The sequence below is a fragment of the Cyanistes caeruleus genome, chromosome 9 (assembly GCF_971803275.1).
Source record: "Cyanistes caeruleus chromosome 9, bCyaCae1.hap1.1, whole genome shotgun sequence".
NCBI lineage: Eukaryota > Metazoa > Chordata > Aves > Passeriformes > Paridae > Cyanistes > Cyanistes caeruleus.
The window spans coordinates 29,378,017-29,391,625 of NC_141709.1; the positions used below are offsets into that span (position 1 = coordinate 29,378,017).

Sequence of the window (13,609 nt, forward strand, 5' to 3'; positions counted from 1 at the left end):
ATGTTTCTTTCTGTAACACGATCAGTTGATGGAAACAGGATCTCTACTCTCTTTTTCTGCTATGTCAATGTTTGCATTGATAGAAACTGTTAACCTGGATTTTACAAACTATGAGCAAAGTAGACTGATTATTTGTCTAACATTTTTTTCTCTCTGGCAAAAATATCCTGGCACTCAGAATTATTTGAATTTTAAATTTCTAGATCCTAAAGTATCAAGGTGTGGGGTAGGTTTGGCCTGTAGTATACAGTTAAAACTTGGAGTATATAATTGATGGTACTGTGTCCACCATGATTTCTTGTTTAGCTTCCTCATTTGTGAATATTTTTACTTTTCTCCTTTTCTTGGATTTTATTCCTATCTTTACTTGTATTTTCAGTCTACTGTTTTACTTCTGTCTGGTCCTTACGTATAGCACTTAGTGTGGGAGGTAAAAGAGATGAAAGGGGGTTCTGATAAGGAAAAGTTAGAGATTGCATTCTTTCCATTTACTATCACACTTCATCTGTTTAATTTTTAAAATTACTGTTTAAAATTACTTCAAAGTGTGTGTAATGTCTGCTCATGCTCTGGACCATACTTTAGCATCACATGCTTAAAAAATCTTGGAATTCCAAATCACAAAAGACTAAATTTTAAAACAGGCTCATTCCAATAGTTTTCAAAGGGAGTTCAAGCCTGAAGCAAGAGCTCATATGGGTACAATTTATTTCTTCTATTTGTAGTCCAACCAGGTCTTGCCAGAAGCCCATTAGCAAACCTCAGCTGTCATCTGGGGTTGGTTTCAGGACTCTCCTCTTCTTGTCATGAAGGTTTTCAGGTCCAGCAGATGATGGGCAAGGACCAGCAGTGTAAACGGGGCAGTGGTGAGGTCAGTGGGTGGGTAGTTAAGCAGATCTCAAATATATTGCACAAAGCTCTGACTATGAGGAGTGTTTTTGTAATCATTCGTTCCCTGCTGGAAACCTGCAGGTTTCAGTCCCTGAGGAATTCTTTGGCAGTCACTGAAGTTATTCTGGCAGTAATTGTTCAGCTCGATCTTCCAGTCTTTTGGATCCATTACAGACCTTTCAAGGATGGAGTACACAGCTATAACACTCTCTACCCACTGAGAGCATGGTTGTTTATGAAGCTTTCTGCTTTAACAAGAAGCAGAGCAGATAATTAAAAAACATCTGAGTGCTCTGACATCTTTGTGAAAACCTGCCCTGATAGTAGCATCTGTCTTCCTTCCCTCTTCCCCGAATCCTGCAAGAGCTTCCCAGCACACACTATTGCGTCTTACTTGATGTAAGACTTCCAGTTTTGCAGCTTTTTAACCTTTTCCTTTCACTTGAAGATATAAATCAGATTTCAAGTTGAGAACAGTTGTGAAGTTTAAAACAGTGTCTTAAACACCAATAATAATAAAATATTCCAATTCTAGAAGTGATCAATAGGTTGCCTAAAAGCAAAAATTAGACAGTCATCCTCAAACAGAAGTACATTTCCTGGTGTCCACATGCATCTGTTGAACAGGACCACTACAATTTCTCTTTGAGTAGTACCCAATCTTTGTGTTACTTGGAAACAACCCTTCTGTGAGGGATGCATCCTTTGATAACAGCAAAGATGAGTTTTGTTCTTGCTACATGCAAGAGTTGTGCCACAGACTCAACAAAATGAAGACCCTGATGGGACCCTTCCAATTCTGCTGGTTCCATGATTCTATGCAGACAAACAAGCCCCAGCACATGGAATTTGCGGTTTGTACCTTATGGTAATGATCTGCCCAAAGTCCAGCTCGTAGTTGTTCACTTGGGCGATGAAGATGGCAGCCACGGCCTCGTACAGCGCCGTCCCGTCCATGTTGATGGTGGCTCCCACGGGCAGCACGAACCGCGCGATCCTCCTGTCCACGTGGTTGTTCTCCAGCAAGCACTTGAAAGTGATAGGCAGAGTGGCTGAGCTGCACAACAGCACAGAAGCACACATTGGGTTATTTTTGTTTCTGGGGAATGAAGGAATTGGAACAAACCTTGTCCTGGCAAGGGAAGTTTCACACAACCATCTGAGCTTCTTGCTCCTTGTTCTGCACATGACTCACTTGCCAGGTAACTCACTCCTTTGTTTGATGGAGGATAAAGACAGTTACACATCTAAATGTTGGAGTTAGTGCTAATTTTGCTACCCAAAGGTAGGAATATTTTTCTTTTTCTCTGTTTCAGAAGCAAAGGGACAGGAATCCCACAGAGGTATTGCTGTACACTCAAATGCAAGAAAAGGGAACGACACCCTGTGCAGCTGATGACTAAAATCTCTGAAAACTGTTTTACAGTCATGGTTTCTAAAAATGTTTCCTTCCAGGCGTATCTCATATATAAACAATTTTTTATTTCTGCAGGGGTTAGACAAAGATCTTATCAACAGCAGCCTGAAAATAAAAGTTGCAGACAAAATGTCTGTGTTTAGGAATATAAAATCCTATTTTCTCCCTGGGGCAGATCTGCCCACATCCCTTGTGTGATCATATGGCAACCACATAACTGCGGGTCATATAATAAGTGTACATGTGTAAATGAGATGTGTGTGGAATAGAATGGAATGGTATAAGAACAGTTGACTTGTATTCATTTTCAATTGAGTTTGATACCCTAAAAAATATTACTGATTTTTGTTTTCATTAACTGAGACAATTAACAAAACACTATATGGTCATAAATTTTCTCATTTTTAATAAGAGGCACACATTTTAAAATACTAATACACTGAAATATATTTATTTGTATATTTTATCAACCTTTTGGTAACATTCAGCATTTTACTATGCAGTGTCTCATTCACTGATGTCATGAGCAATGAGACTGCATTCAAGTGAGTGAGGGGATATTTTTTATAGCACATCAGTATGTATGGAAAATAAGTAACACTACTGAAAAAAATACATAAATTACAGAATATTTTCCTTGTTATTATACAATTGCAATACAATTTTAATACACTGCTCACTATCTGAGACTATTCAAATAGATGTAATACAGCAAACTTTTTCAATATTATTCCAAAGTTATATCTTAAAAAACATGATAGTAGGGGAAATTTTGGTATGGTGACACTGTGATCTTCAATATCCTATTGTCCTGTGATTTACATGCCCTGAGACAGGAAATCCAGGTGTCTTCCCTCTGGTTTGCAGTTCAGATTGCTCTGTCACCGTGTGTAGTGACCCTCACATCACAATTTGGCCCCAATACCTAAACCTTATAATGACCATTAGCTGTTCTCAATTGAAGATAATACATTGGATCTGCAAATTCTTTCTCAGTTGTTGCAAATGACCTATAAAAGCACAGAGGGATTCCAAAAGCTCTGAAATAACAACCCCAAGTTTGCAGGAATGCCTAAGCAAAATGTTTCCATGAGTAGGAGTTGTCATTTTGTATTTGTGCAAGCTGTTGTTCGAGGAAAGTAAGAGTGTTTGGAAAGGAAGAGTAACTTCCTGCCATGGAAACACAAAAGCAAAAAGACAAGGCTGTGTTTTCAGTATGATATCTCTGTTTTCTATAATTTTATGAAGTCTGACTGCTGAATGATTTACTACAAACTGGCAGTCACTGCCTGAAAATCCAGACCAGAATCTTTCTCTAAGTATGTGAATATGCTGGAAAGGCAAGAAAGCAATGGAAATCTGATTACCTCCTGTAACTGGGGTATATTAAACTTTTTAATTCAGGCACTCCTAGTATTTAATCAGTATTTACTTTGAAAAACAAACACAGCAAAGCATAACCCCATAATCCCCAAGCTGCTCATGAGATGTCATTTCTCTCTTGGGCATGCCTGTTATTTTTCACACAGTCATTTGTGAATGACTGAAATTTTCTGCCTCTTGTTTACCATAAAATGTTCATAAAAGAAGAGGCTGTGGCTCACAAATAATATAGAACTGAAAGCCCTGGGAGTAGCTGCAACTAGGAGCAGACTCAGATGTTTTAGATGTTCTGACTAGAGGCTTTGCCAAAAAAACTTATTTAACTCATTGTCTCCCTTTTCTGCAGCTACTCAGTTTTGGAGAGTTACTTGTTTTTAAAGACAGTCTTCCTTCAGACATTTGGCTTTTCTGTAACAAAACCCTGTCTAATTTCTTTGGGTGGAAATGAGGACAAAAGGTAATCTTACCACCTTGCCCACACTCTGATATACCAGAATATTAAACCTAAGTGTCTGCCTGTTCTGAGAGCAGAGAGCTGAGCTGTCAAAAGTGCAAAATTAGTGCAATGATTAACATGTTACAATTTGGTTGAGATGTGAAAAATACTGTGCAAAACAATCTCATTATACCAGCGAAATCTGTATCTATTTCCGTTGTTGTAAACAGATTTTGTGACATTGTTTTTGCAAGAATTCACTTTTAAACTTGTGCACTATCTCACAGTTAGGTGTATCTTTCATTTGAATTGTATGCTGACTGAAGTAAAATTTCTAAGGCACATAACAACACATTGGATTTGTTGTTTGTTAAATATTAACAAACATTATATTATAACAAATATTAACAATAAAGAAAATGGTCAGAATGTAAGTGCAATGATGATGAAAAACATCATCAAGATACTGAAAGAAAACAAATTTCCAGATTCTTGTACTTTCTTAGGCAACTACTACAACTATTGTGTCACTCAAATTTATGACACTGCATCTTGGAGTTAGTGGGATGTGTGTCCTACCTACTCTTGCTGAAAGACTTTCCAGAACTTGCTCAGATGAGAAATTTAATTTATGGTCTAGAGGTAGTCCTCTCAATGTGGTCTAAATTTGCTTTTATGTGCTTTCTGTATTTCTCCTTGCACAGTCAGCTGTTGTGACACATAATGTTAAAAATCAGCTTTGTCCTCTCGCAGCCTGGATTGACCCAATAAGGCTTTTTAACCCCTCACTTACAAGATTGCTGCTTTACATCCCTGATTACCCTTTCAGCACCTGTTTCATAGAAATGAACTTTTCCTGAATACAGCTGACAAAAGTTATGTGGAACATCTGAGAAGAGGTTGTCCAATAATGTTTCATTTTTACTCGTATTATCTGGCACACACCAGAAGAATATGTCTTATTTAAGGCTTTGGCTATTGGTGGCTCTCAGGAGGCAAAAGGGAAAAAAATAATGGTCCTAATGTAGTTTTGGAGTAATATTAACATATAATTTCAATATTATAAAAGACATTATCAAACAATTTGTCTAGTTTGTCTTTCTAGTTAACCTAGGTGAAGTTTGTTTTCTTAAAAGCTACTTTTATCTAGTGTTGAACAGTGGAGCAGTAACATTAAAGCCTGATGTTTAATATTTATTAGGAGAAAAAAAATAAAGCACTGATCTTAATATTTAAAGTATTTTAAAAACTGACCCAAAGCTTTCAGCTGAGAGGTATCTTCTCCCAGCATTAACTCTAACAATTAAAAATACATTTTCAGAGTCTTATCTCAATTTTGGGATAAAATGCTGCAGTTGCAGAGACTGAGCATAAGCTAATGCTGGCCCAGGTCAAGCTCTTACTAGTGAGAGCCACAAAGACAGCCAGTCACTGTGGAAGAACAGCTGTTCAGCCTGCTCTGTTTATCTTATCATTCAAATGCATTTTGATATGTGCTCCAAAAAATCAGCAAACTGATCTCATCTCCCCTTTCCAAATCTGCCTTTAATTTACACTCTGCAATAGCCAAGATCTTAATGTTTCATAAGCAGCAAAACCCTTGAAAAACTCATGGTTTATAATTTGTCTTCAGAGAAGATGAAAATTGCTTCTTTTGATGGGATGTACCACTGAAAAGATGCCGCTTTAATTCATTAATGATATGGAAAGATGACCTAGAAAAACAAAATTCCCCCTTGCCATTGGAACGTGGAAAGCTAAAATCAAGAAGAATTTTGCCTGTTGGCCAAATTCTGCTTTTTCAGTGTGGTAAGAGGTGACAAGATCAGGGGTAGTGTGAGGGGAAGAAAGCAGAATCAGAAATCCCCAACTGTGCAGCCTGGACACCCCAGAGCAGGGTGGGCAAGGGCAGCACGTGCTCTGCACCCCACACAGTGATGCAGGAAGGAGGAGCTGTGCACATTCATTGTTTCCCAAAGGAAAAAGATCTGTTTTTCTGCCCCTGTCTCTCCACTGATATTGGTGCAAACCAAAATATTGCTGTGGTTGGGGTTTCTGGAGAAGTATAAGGGGACTGAGAATGGGGTGCAGAACCTTTCACTAAAGGGAAAAGAGCAGAAATAATGTTAAGAGTCAGTAAAATCCTTGACATCAGATGGCTGCTTAGTGGTTTTCAGGTTTTCCTGTGTTACATTCTTGTGCTGTGTAAATGGTATTGTTTTTGTTTCTTGTAGTTTGATCTTCAGCTTTAAAAACAAGCTTACCACAGGTGCAGAGTATCTGCAACAAATATCAGCACACTGACCCATGGTTTTCTTGCTATATTTAGATGTAGACCTGAACCAATACAGAAACATCTCCAAGAAACACATCAGTATGCTTAAAATCAACTCTTTGTTCTCCTCTAGGATGATCATAAAATCCAATACCCACATGACAAGTGTTATACAATGCCCCCGTGGCAAGTCTTATTTAACCAAATACAGATGTGTTGACTGTCAGGAGAGGCAGCTCCTCTGTCCAGCCCCAATTATTTGTGCGTGTTCTTTTGGCAAGAGCTCAGTTATGTGCAGTATCCATTCCTTTCAGTGTAATGAAGGTGAAAAGTTCAGCTATCTCTAGACAAGACACTGTGATTTGAGCAGAAAAACATTAGAAACCATGTTAGGCCTGTGTTGGATTTGCAAAATATGCACACTCTTAGGGAGGGACAAATAGCTAAATCCAAAAATGTCCAAGGCCCAAATCTATATGTTCAGAGCCTTCCCTCAGGACCCACCTTTAATCTGGTGGTACTTTAGCTTCTGTCAATAAAGATACTAAATCTGGTAGCAAGTCCTGCTGGTGCCAGAGCTCTGTCCCCAAACTACACCCTCACTGGGCCTATAAATAATTATTCCTTGCACAGCTGCAGGGAGAAAGTGCTGTCTCAAAGCACTTGATATCCCCAGAAGCAGGGTCTTATCTGGGAATCAGAGCCAAAGTCAGCACAGGTTCAAAGGAAATCTGAATTCCCTGTGCATTTCCCACTGTCAGAGGGCACTCATATCAGATTGTAAAGGGTGAGGAAATGGGGCTGAAAAAATCCTCAAGTAAGAATAGGTTTCCCTTAAAAAGACTCAGCAGAAACAGACACATCTCTCTCATCAGTTTCCAGACCATTAAAGGACTCCTAAAATGCAATGCTGATGCATGATACAGAAAATTAAGAGAAGTAATGATTTTGAAATGGTGGAGTGCCTGATCTTGTAAGTCTTTAATAAACCTCCATTGTTAAAGGTATACATGCTCATGAAGAAGTTGGATTTTTTATTTCTAAAAAGATAAATACTCAGATTTTTAGTGAAAGCCATCTCTTTCTAGGGAAAAAAAAAAAAAAAGAGAGAGAATTAAAGGAATGGTGCAGATTAAAAACTGAGTTGTCAGCAATAGAGTTTTCGGAAAGAGAATTCCTAGAGAAGCAGGGCAGATAGTCAAGTGTGTCAAATGTGAACCTGATGAGCCTTTTCTAACATTAACATCTTTGAGTGTAAAATTCTCATCTTACTGAATGTGGGGATGTGGTGACATCTCAAGCTACAAACTTTTTACATTCTAGTAAAAAAGCTTCCCTTAATTATTTAAGTATAATTAGAGTTTAAGCACCACCTGCCATGTAATTTTTCTTAATTTTGTGTTTCTCAGCATGCTGCTCTTTATAGGTCATTTTGGAGCAAACTGTTATGTATGAAAACACCTTGTAAAATGTCACAGTGGAAATCAGTACCTGTTGTATTGAAGTAATAATTCCCTTCTCCCCTTTCCTTTAATCATCTACATTCCTTCAGCCACAGATGCCATGAAACTGTGTTGTCATATTGGCTACACAGAAACGTTACTTTAATTGTCATTTTTGTATCTACTCCGTGCAAGGCAATTCCAGCCCTTTCAAGCACATCTCATGCACCATTTTATTCATGTTGGGAGTCATTTTCACAGCCTGTTCACAAGCTGGTTCCCATTTTCACTGTACCTTTGTTCAGCTATGGTTAAAACTCATTGTACATCTTCCCTAAAAAGGTTGCAAAAGATATTATTCCTTGAGCACAACACTTAAATACTTTCCCTGTGCTGGACAATAGCTTTCAACCACAGGCTTTTGTTAATGTACCAAGAGACAAAGACTAAGATGAGTGGAAAGGATAAAATGTTTCCACGTGACTGAAACAGGAGGTTCCCCACTAATACCAAAACTGAAGTCTGGACAAACTGCATGCCCCTCATATACATTAACTTTTTAGAAGCACAATCATTTTTATATGGAAAAAGAACTATTTCCTTTCTAGTCCTCTATTAAAAAATGGTTTTGTCCAATATTTTTTAAACCAAGGGAAAACAATGTGACAAATATTCTTGTCCAGTGGCTCCCACATAACTTCCAAATGTTGATAGACACATTTTAGAAACTTATACCAGTGAATTGGACAGAGACCATTGTTCAGATACAGATGTATCTGCTCTGCTACACCAATAGTGTGCCCTTCCCTGTAGTAAGGATCTAGCAAGTATTTTACTGGATCTGTCTAGAAACTCTATAATACCTGGAGGATGTGGCCAGAGCAATGAGCAAGGCTTGAAGGATCCCTCTGATGAAGACAATGGGATTCTTCTTGGTGATGAAGAAATACATCATTGGCAGAATAAACAGCCCGTGCACCACCAGGCCGCACACCACCGTAATGGCATAGAAGCCCAGCTTCTTCCCAATGGCCGAGGGGTCATCCATTTCCAAGATTTTGCCAGCTATTAGGAACACTATTCCAAATGGAAAATACCTGAGCAAAAAGAAAGACAGTCATTATTAGGAGATAGCTCCCTTCCATCACACGGTAAGAGCTGGCTGCTCCTTCCAGTGGTGGTACAGTGCCAGCACTCTCTGGGTTTGGCTCTTCTGGCTCCACACAGAGGAGGATGCCCAGAACACTGGGCTGAACAGTTTTTTTCTGTTCTGAGGGTCCCCCTCAGCACAGCTGAGATTATGATGCTGGCAAGGAACACCTTTAAAATGTTTTGGTTCTGAAGGCAGCTCTGACTTTTTAGCTTCAGGCAGGTAAATTACTGGGAAGAGGGGAATGAATCCTAAGCTCCCCTCATGTGTTTGTGCTCATGTAGCTGTTCATGGATTTTTGTTGGATGCTCTTAAGTAAACGTTTGTGTTGCCTTTGGAAGACAGAGGAGAAACACCAACATGCATTAGACATGCTCTTGGACTGCCTGGGGGTTTCATTTGGGGCAGATAAATAGGCCGAAGAATTGTTAGTTTCTGAATCCACTCTGGACAGGTGCTTTATCAAAACTGTTGTACTTCTGTGTGCAGCTGTGTACAAGGTCATGGATGCCAAAAAGCTTTAGATTAAAAAAAAAAATCTGGGAGCAGCTAGCCATTTTCCACTTGCAGCTGTGCCATCTCCAGAGACTTGACACTACTTCCTCATTTTTCCAGAAATAAACTACCTTCTTTAACATATCCACCCAAGCAATCATTCCCTGACCCAGCTCAGACTGGACCACGTAGCTGGGAAGAGAGGCTGAGTGCTGGTTCCCTGCCCCATGTCAGGCTGAGCCACACTGGGGAACATCCTGAAGTGGGGAGAAGGTGCTAAGCTGATAGCTCATGTTGTTGGCACCTGCTGTTCCTCTGATCTTTGGGACAGGTGTGTTGGCAGGGCTGGCTGGGTCTGCAGCAGTGCTGGAAGGGATGAAAATACCAGCTAGAGCATCCCACCATGCTTCTCCCTTGTGTGGGCTGAGTGGCTGTGATCCCTCTCGGCATGCCCAGGGATTGGCAGTGCCCTTGGGGTGTACAGAACCCTACCCAGCTATACCATGTTCTGTTACTGGGGAGTAACATAGAGGGTGCCCCGTCAAAAGGATTCTACAGACCAGGGACAGATGTATGTGCATCCTCAAATGCTGAGGCCCTGCAAAACTTAGGGTTGTTCATCCTAATTTATTTCCCTGGAAATAAATTTTTGAGATTTCTGTGCATCTTTTTCTGTTGAAATGTTCTTTCTATTTTGAAAAAATACTGATTTTCTTAGTAAAAGGTACCTACCAAACAGCAACTGCAACTATCTTCATGACAGATTCGTTCAAACACTGGCAAAAGCTGACCAAAGGGACACCGCTGTTCCCCATTCTTCCCAACATTATACCTGCAATCAGAGCATTCAGGTTCAGTTTCTCAGGTGTATTCACACAGCCCCAGTGCTTTCCCTCCCTGCTGAAACTCAAAGCCCCCTGGTAGCAAGGCTGTGTCCTTAACCATCAGTCACAGAGCCCTGTGAGGGATTTACCTCCTTGGAGTGATCTGTGGAAGACAAACTGAGGAACATTTTCTAGTGAAGGAATCTGTCTACAACCGGCAGCACCAATGAGGACTTGGGAGGCAAAGCCAGGTTTTGAGGTTTGCTCTGGTAATGGGAAGTTAGTAATGAAGTCTCTCATATTTTTAGTAGCTTTCTGTCTACATAATTAACCTTTATAATCAGCCAGGCTTTGCAGTTTTGGGGGAAGTAAGGAAATGCAAATTCATGGGGAAAAAGGCCAAATTGCTATAAAGACTAACCAGTAAAGAAGAAAGCAAATATAACCCGTGTATGTACCCCATTGCTCAGAAAGGAAATTAATACAGCTCTGGTATTAATCTGGTGTCATCTAACCATATATTCTCCAGACAGTGTTAGTTTCCATTAATGCATATAAATAGATGACATTTTCCTATAGTTAATTATCCTCCCTGAAAGGATTATAAGTGATCGAGTCAATTGCTCAAAGAAGCACTTCAAAAACTGGCTGCACCGAGGGAGTTTGCCTGTTGAGGGGAGCTGCCTGGGGAAGCAGGGGCTGGCAGTGGGGTGTGTGCTGCCACTTGCTCTGATGTGCAGTGTCCTTGCTTTAAGCAGGAGCAGCTCTGTTCCCTTGGAGCCCACAGCTCAGAGCCACATCCCCTGCTGAGGCAGGGAGGGAGGCTTTCAGCTGCCTTATCCAGGGATTTCACAATTGCAGTGCTCTCTAGATGTGAGTTTGTGGGCCTGTTAGAATTCATCTAAGCCAAAACTTCAGGTCAGAAGATAACACACTTTCATTAAGCTGAATTTCATTTCAATATTTTAGGGTTGGGGGTGGGTGTGCAGAAGACTGAAGACAGCAATAAATGCTTGGCTACATCCTTCCATCCTTGTTCAAAACAAAAGCCTGAAATAGTCCCTGGTGATGACAATTGTTGAGGGTTTGGTGTCTCAGGTTTGTTCATGGCTGATACAGCCAGAGGTGACCCAGCAGCCATGCTGTGGGTGACAATCCTGTTTTTTTGTACACCAGCCAGGAAGAAACCAGCTCTCAGCTTCCACCTCTCGAGCCGCAGGCCAGCAAGACTGAGGGGCTCTGTGAAAGCTGCACATTCAGTTCTGGGCAGACAATGAATGGTCTGTTCTCAGAAGTAGAAAATTGCCCTTGGTCCTAATAAGTAAATGAAATTAATTCATTCATATCCAGTATGTTTTGAGGGGAATAGTGTTTGTGGTGATGTTGTACTTTGGAAATGGACTATAAAATACTACAAAATGGGAGACAGCCAGTTTCCAGCAGGGTTGTACAGGGAATACCACCCACTGGAGAAGCTAAAAAAACAGAGACAAATCCACTGATTCCAGGTTTGAATCTTGACTCCTTGTGCTGGTATGAGCCATAACATAACAAATACAGTCAAAGATGTTTTATGGAACTACCTTTGCTGACCAGATTAACTTCCAAGAATAAATTTACATAAGGAAAATTTGATCAGCATTTTCTTATAAAAGTCATCAGAAGTTTATGATTAACTAGGAAATGTTTGTTTAAATTTCTCCTTTCAAATCCACAAACATAGCACTCAGGGCACCAATGAGTTCCTCCAGCAAGTTAAACTAAATAAATAAGCCAGACAGAAGCTCTTACTCTGACAAGCTACTAGGTGGTATATAACTATCTTCATTGCAGGACACCAAAAATAAATCAAGAGTTTTCAGTCAAAAAACGAATATCCACAGATTAAAAAGTCATAAAACAATATGGGTTGGCATACTGGCAGAGGTGCCATGGGTCTGATCTGGTGGTAATTCCTACCTCCTCTGAGCACACTGTACGAGGTTCTCTTACAGTCAGCAAAAGATGGGTCATAAATAAAATCCAAAAATAATTCAGAAAAAAATAAAAGAAAAAGATTGAAAGTGAATGCACAGAAAACACAACTCCATGGAACAAAAGTCCTCAAGGATTTTGAAAATTTGTCTTTGAAAGTGTGGGAGGTCAGCTCTGTAGCAGTCTTGCCTTTCCCCCCTCTAAGTTTAGATAGAAGCAGTTAAAAAAGCTGAATCAAGAAACCAAGGAACCCAACCCCAATCCTTTTCTCTTAAACAGACACTTGGATTGTCACAAACCAAACATGTCTGAAACCTACCCATTGTGGCAGAGAATATCACAATCCCAAGTACATTCATGCCATCACTAGCACCTGGCTCTGATTTGTAAATCACTTCAGGAGGGGGGGTGATATCCAAGGCAAAATTCTGGACATTGGATCCATTCTCATCCTGGACTCCATAAATTATAATGCGACGAGTAGTGCTTTCAGACGCTGCTTTGTTCGATTTAATGATGGGAATACTCCTGGTGCGATACTGAAAGAAAACAAAATAGATTTTATTACAATATCCCAGCAGGAATTAATAGTTTAATGAGACCTCCTAAGTGCTCTGTTTCAACAATGCTGCATGTTGAAGGGACAGGCATGAAAAGGAGAATGAAAACTCCTCTCCCTATCTGATAAAATCTGTAAATACAGTTGAATTTTTGGAAAAAAAAACGTAAAAAACCCACACTTTCCTATAATCAGATCCTGGTGCAGCAAACACTTTGCCTCCTGACAAAGCTACTTTCCTGTAAGACATAATTAAGAATTACTTCCTAGAGGTTCTGAGTGCCCTTCTCTTTGTGAGGTTCCCATGAAATATTCCCCCAGGTGAAATAAATACAGCCATGCCTCTTGCTAACTCAGAATTTTTAGATTAACTTTTCTTGCCAAATTCCAACCTGATTAATTAGCTTCTTCCCCACTACATTATTTTGTTGATTTAATTGAACATGGTATTCTGTTCTTCCATTGTGTGATGTTGCAGGGTGCTCTTAAATATATTCCAGCTCTCTTCAGGTGAATGAGGAGCTGACATAGGAGTGGGTATTTATTCTCTAGTTGCACTAGAGAGCACGTTATCTGTGTTTTGCCTTCAGATACCATGGCTGCTGAGGCTAATAGAGTAGGACTCATTAATTCCTAAATGCCTCCTTGCTGAATGTACTAACAGTGTCTGCAGTCATATGCCATGTCTGTATCTGGGTTATGTTTTACAAAGATACATGTTTCATATGATGCTGGCTCATGTCTTTCATCAGCAAAAGGAATA

General features: G+C 39.9%; 2 protein-coding genes across 8 annotated transcripts in view; one reads left to right on the top strand and one right to left on the bottom strand.

The window, feature by feature from the left end:
* Positions 1-13,609, top strand: part of CPT2 (carnitine palmitoyltransferase 2) — a 65,432-nt gene that overhangs the window by 17,466 nt on the left and 34,357 nt on the right. The gene's annotated exons all lie outside the window — the stretch shown is intronic.
* The window catches only part of SLC1A7 (solute carrier family 1 member 7), a 50,720-nt gene that overhangs the window by 8,833 nt on the left and 28,278 nt on the right, over positions 1-13,609 (bottom strand). For both annotated transcript variants that reach the window (XM_086842172.1, XM_023932402.2), the window contains 4 exons: positions 12,607-12,826; positions 10,222-10,321; positions 8,708-8,941; positions 1,754-1,948 (listed from right to left, as the gene is read on the bottom strand). In XM_086842172.1, the coding sequence (XP_086698298.1) occupies positions 1,754-1,948; positions 8,708-8,941; positions 10,222-10,321; positions 12,607-12,826 (749 nt within the window). The remainder of the gene's footprint in view (positions 1-1,753; positions 1,949-8,707; positions 8,942-10,221; positions 10,322-12,606; positions 12,827-13,609) is intronic.